The 4,180-nt window shown below is 33.8% G+C and overlaps 1 protein-coding gene across 4 annotated transcripts in view; it reads left to right on the top strand.

Moving 5' to 3' along the window:
• The window catches only part of LOC108687313 (catenin alpha), a 7,273-nt gene extending 3,812 nt beyond the window's left edge, over nucleotides 1-3,461 (top strand). For 3 of the 4 annotated variants that reach the window (XM_018193004.1, XM_018193008.1, XM_018193006.1), the window contains 5 exons: nucleotides 265-498; nucleotides 609-1,214; nucleotides 1,288-1,965; nucleotides 2,220-2,222; nucleotides 2,476-3,461. In XM_018193004.1, coding sequence (XP_018048493.1) covers nucleotides 265-498; nucleotides 609-1,214; nucleotides 1,288-1,965; nucleotides 2,220-2,222; nucleotides 2,476-2,640 — 1,686 coding nt within the window. In that variant the 3' untranslated portion in view covers nucleotides 2,641-3,461. The remainder of the gene's footprint in view (nucleotides 1-264; nucleotides 499-608; nucleotides 1,215-1,287; nucleotides 1,966-2,219; nucleotides 2,223-2,475) is intronic. The other variant, XM_018193005.1, reaches the window with a different exon arrangement.
• The last annotated feature ends 719 nt before the right edge of the window (nucleotides 3,462-4,180 follow it).

The following is a 4,180-nucleotide window of genomic DNA, read 5'->3' as shown; positions in this document are numbered from 1 at the left end:
CCGCTTGCTGCAATCATTTTGATAAAAATTATCATATGATTAAATAATATTTTTTAAAATATTTTATTCCGATTTAATATTAATAACATTATTTTGATGATTTGGTTATGTATCTTTCTCCTATATAATATACACATTTATTTGTTTTTATAATCGGATTTAAACTAACAATGTCGAATAAAGCAATTGTTTATAGCTGTAAATTTTAAATATAAAAATATTTTTGAGTTTGACCGAAATTAAGTGATGAATCTATGTTGACAGATGGGTGTTAAGGAACAATCTGAAGGCTTAGAAAGAGCGATAGATCACATGTGTAGAAAGACCCGTGATCTTCGTAGACAGTTGCGCAAAGCCGTGGTGGATCATGTATCGGATAGTTTTTTGGAAACAAGTGCACCGTTACAAGCTCTATATGAAGCTGCAGAAAAAGGCTGGGTCAAGGAAGTGGAAGAATATGCGCTCATTTTCACGGAGCACGCGAATAAATTAGTGGAGGTAAACATCCTTAAATAAATGTTCATCTGAATACACATTTTACATATGTCATACACAAATATTTTAAAATATCTTGTGTGACAAGAAGATTATTTGTTTACTTTGAACAGGTGGCCAATTTAGTATGCAGTATGTCTAACAACGAAGACGGTGTAAAGATGGTTCGTTATGCTGCTGCACAAATCGAGAACTTATGCCCGCAAGTGATTAATGCAGCGCGTGTGTGGGCCGCACGAAACTCGGACGTTGCAAAGGACAACATGAAGGTGTTCCGCCAAGCGTGGGAGAATCAAATGCGTGTCTTGACAGAGGCCGTGGACGACATTACCACAATCGATGATTTTCTAGCGGTTTCTGAGAATCATATCCTTGATGATGTCAACAAGTGTGTCCTGGCGTTACAAGTACGTCCCGGCGACGCTGATACTCTGGATAGACATGCGGGCGCAATACTCGGTCGTTCTGCTAGGGTGTGTAACGTTGTGCAGGCCGAGATGGACAACTATGAGCCTTGCATCTACACCAAGCGAGTTCTCGAAGCGGTAAAGGTTCTGAGAAAACAAGTGATGCCCAATTTTGAGCAACGAGTGGAAGAGGCTGTAAATGCGCTGCGCAGTAATCCAGCACAGGAAGTGGACGAGAATGACTTCATTGATGCGTCTAGACTGGTATACGATGGAGTTCGTGAGATCAGGCGAGCTGTGCTCATGAATAGAGTAAGAAAACCTGTCATCATGTCTGTCTAAATTTTGTAAATTGTAATTATTTTAACTCGCTGTCATTTTTCAGGCGGACGAAGACCTGGATCCTGAAGATGTGGAATTGGACGAACATTACACATTGGAAACACGCAGCAAGTCTAGTGCTCAGACTGGAGAACACGGTGTGGATGAGTATCCAGAGATCAGTGGCATTACCACTGCCCGCGAAGCGATGAGAAAAATGCCAGAAGAGGACAAACAGAAGATTCTGCAGCAGGTTGAGTACTTCAGAAGCGAGAAACTCAAATTCGACAAAGAGGTAGCGAAATGGGATGACGCTGGTAATGATATCATTGTTCTTGCTAAGCATATGTGCATGATCATGATGGAGATGACTGACTTTACTCGTGGTCGAGGCCCCTTGAAAACTACCATGGATGTCATAAACGCGGCAAAAAAGATCTCCGAAGCTGGCACGAAATTGGATAAATTGACCAGACAGATTGCCGATCAGTGTCCAGAGAGTTCCACAAAAAAAGATCTCCTTGCATATTTGCAACGCATAGCGCTCTATTGCCACCAGATGAATATCACAAGTAAAGTGAAGGCGGATGTACAGAATATCAGTGGCGAGTTGATCGTTTCCGGCCTAGATAGCGCAACTTCCCTCATACAGGCTGCCAAAAATTTGATGAACGCCGTCGTGCTTACTGTTAAAGCTTCCTACGTCGCGTCAACGAAGTATCCACGACAATCTACAGTAACGGTAAGTTGCATTAATATTCATTAATTCTGCAGCAGCTCGATATGTTATCAATTTAATTTATTCTTAGAAACTAGATAGATAATTTATCATCTTTTAAAGTTTATTCCTATATTCTTTATCTTTTATCAGTACTAGATATAATATTTTTGACAATAAAAATGCTACATATTTCCATCTAAAACTTAAAATTAATTGCGTATCCTATTTTTTTTATGAAATTTTTTTGCTGTACACTAATATATATGGATTTTCAGTATGTAAGTATGTCAGTTTAACACAAATCATCCATATATAAATATTATAGAACTTTAATATTTAATAATCTTATTAAATATTAGAGATTCAGAAATTTATAGTTATATTTAATATTATAAATTATAATATTATATTGCATATAAATATGTTCAAATATAACAGTGACAAAATAATTAATATAATCTGAACATGATATGATTACAAAAATATAGATTATGTATATATAATAATAAGAATTTATTATATTTTGATTAGTCTCCTATCGTCATATGGAAGATGAAAGCCCCAGAGAAGAAACCATTAGTACGTCCTGAAAGACCCGAGGAAGTTAGAGCGAAAGTACGTAAAGGTTCGCAGAAGAAAGTGCAGAATCCTATACATGCACTCTCAGAATTTCAGAGTCCTACCGAGAGTGTATAAACTCTCTAGATGTAAGTAAACGATAACAGGAATAACATGTAATACTACAATATTTGTAATTCTTGCTCGATCAATGCGGGACGACCAACACGAAAAAAAAGTCATGTCTAGAACCAGATATATTGATCGGACATGATACAAATACTGTAGCACGATGTAACGCTGCAAGACATATTATTAGCATCACCTTTTAAGAATTGTATAAGGCCAAAATATTTTATTTTCGATGAGATTTAAGATGTTTAAGAAGAATATCTATTAATCATTATGAAGTGACGTGTTGTGACTCTCTGTGTGAGAGTGTTCGACTTGTAGTCAGAGAGGGATTTTGAATAATCCTGACTCTCATATTTCATGTATATCTCGGTTTTATACGAGATTATAAACATTATTTGAGAATTGAACATTATAAGTAAAGGAATATAAGGTGAATGATAATAGTTTGGGAACATATTTCATTTATACTTACATTTATCTATTAATAATTGTATGCTATGCACGAATATTTAAGTATGTTATTATTTGTTAATTGCGAGTACAATAATACAGATGAATACACATAATCCTAATGAATATTCGACTTTGAGGAAGATTTCAGAGGAAGGTTACGAATTAAAAAAGGCTGATACATCTCAGATCTTATAGGGGCACAATTAAAGATAATGATTCTACGTTACAGTATATTTGTTAATGAATTTATGCTGCACGATCATCTTTATATTCGAGAATTTTTAGATTTCTTATATCATTTAAATTTTTCTAACTGTAAAAGTGATATGTATAGCTTACTCAAGCAGTAAATTGCAAAGGTCCTGGTACTTCCTGTTTATTAATTTGTCGAGAACAATTTTTGTTTTATATTGTGTATATTAGTCATTTTATTGTATATGTACATTTATCATTAAGATTTATTATTAATATTTTTGCGAACAATGTTCAGTATTCATAGTCAATTCTTATATTTAAGATAAGTTGTCATAAATAATCTTTTAAAATGTTATAAATAAATCTCAGAACCTTAACAGAGTATTAGCATTGAGACATGACTTTAACACGATTTTGAAATAAGAACGGACTATGAATATTGGCCAATTATGATATATAGATTGGAAATGTTTTTGTATATAAATTTTTCTTTTCGTGGATAAATTCTATTATCTTTTGGTAATTCTCATACGAAGCTCAGATAGAGAGAGATCGATGAAACTTAATCATGGATTGACACAGTATTGTATCGAAATAAAGAGACTGCAGATTAAACTATTTAGTATATTAACTTGTATATAAGTAAAATATGCCCATGTTATTTTTAATTTTTGTATAACGAATTTTTGTAGAACAACTAAATGAGAAAAGGAGTATGTGCGCAAAGAAAGAAAATTTCAATTCCCATTTAGTCCATATGTTGCAACGATAATAATCTTTTACTAACAATTTTACTGTAATAATCGAGGATTGATGTTACATATTAAATATATTGTACTTCATGCAACACATTTGCAATACTAATAAGATTTCAATTATTGAAAGGCCAAAAGAA

The sequence above is a fragment of the Atta colombica genome, unplaced genomic scaffold, assembly GCF_001594045.1.
Source record: "Atta colombica isolate Treedump-2 unplaced genomic scaffold, Acol1.0 scaffold205, whole genome shotgun sequence".
Taxonomy (NCBI): domain Eukaryota; kingdom Metazoa; phylum Arthropoda; class Insecta; order Hymenoptera; family Formicidae; genus Atta; species Atta colombica.
The sequence above is the reverse complement of the archived record's forward strand: the minus strand, read 5'-3'. Positions and strand labels throughout refer to the sequence as shown.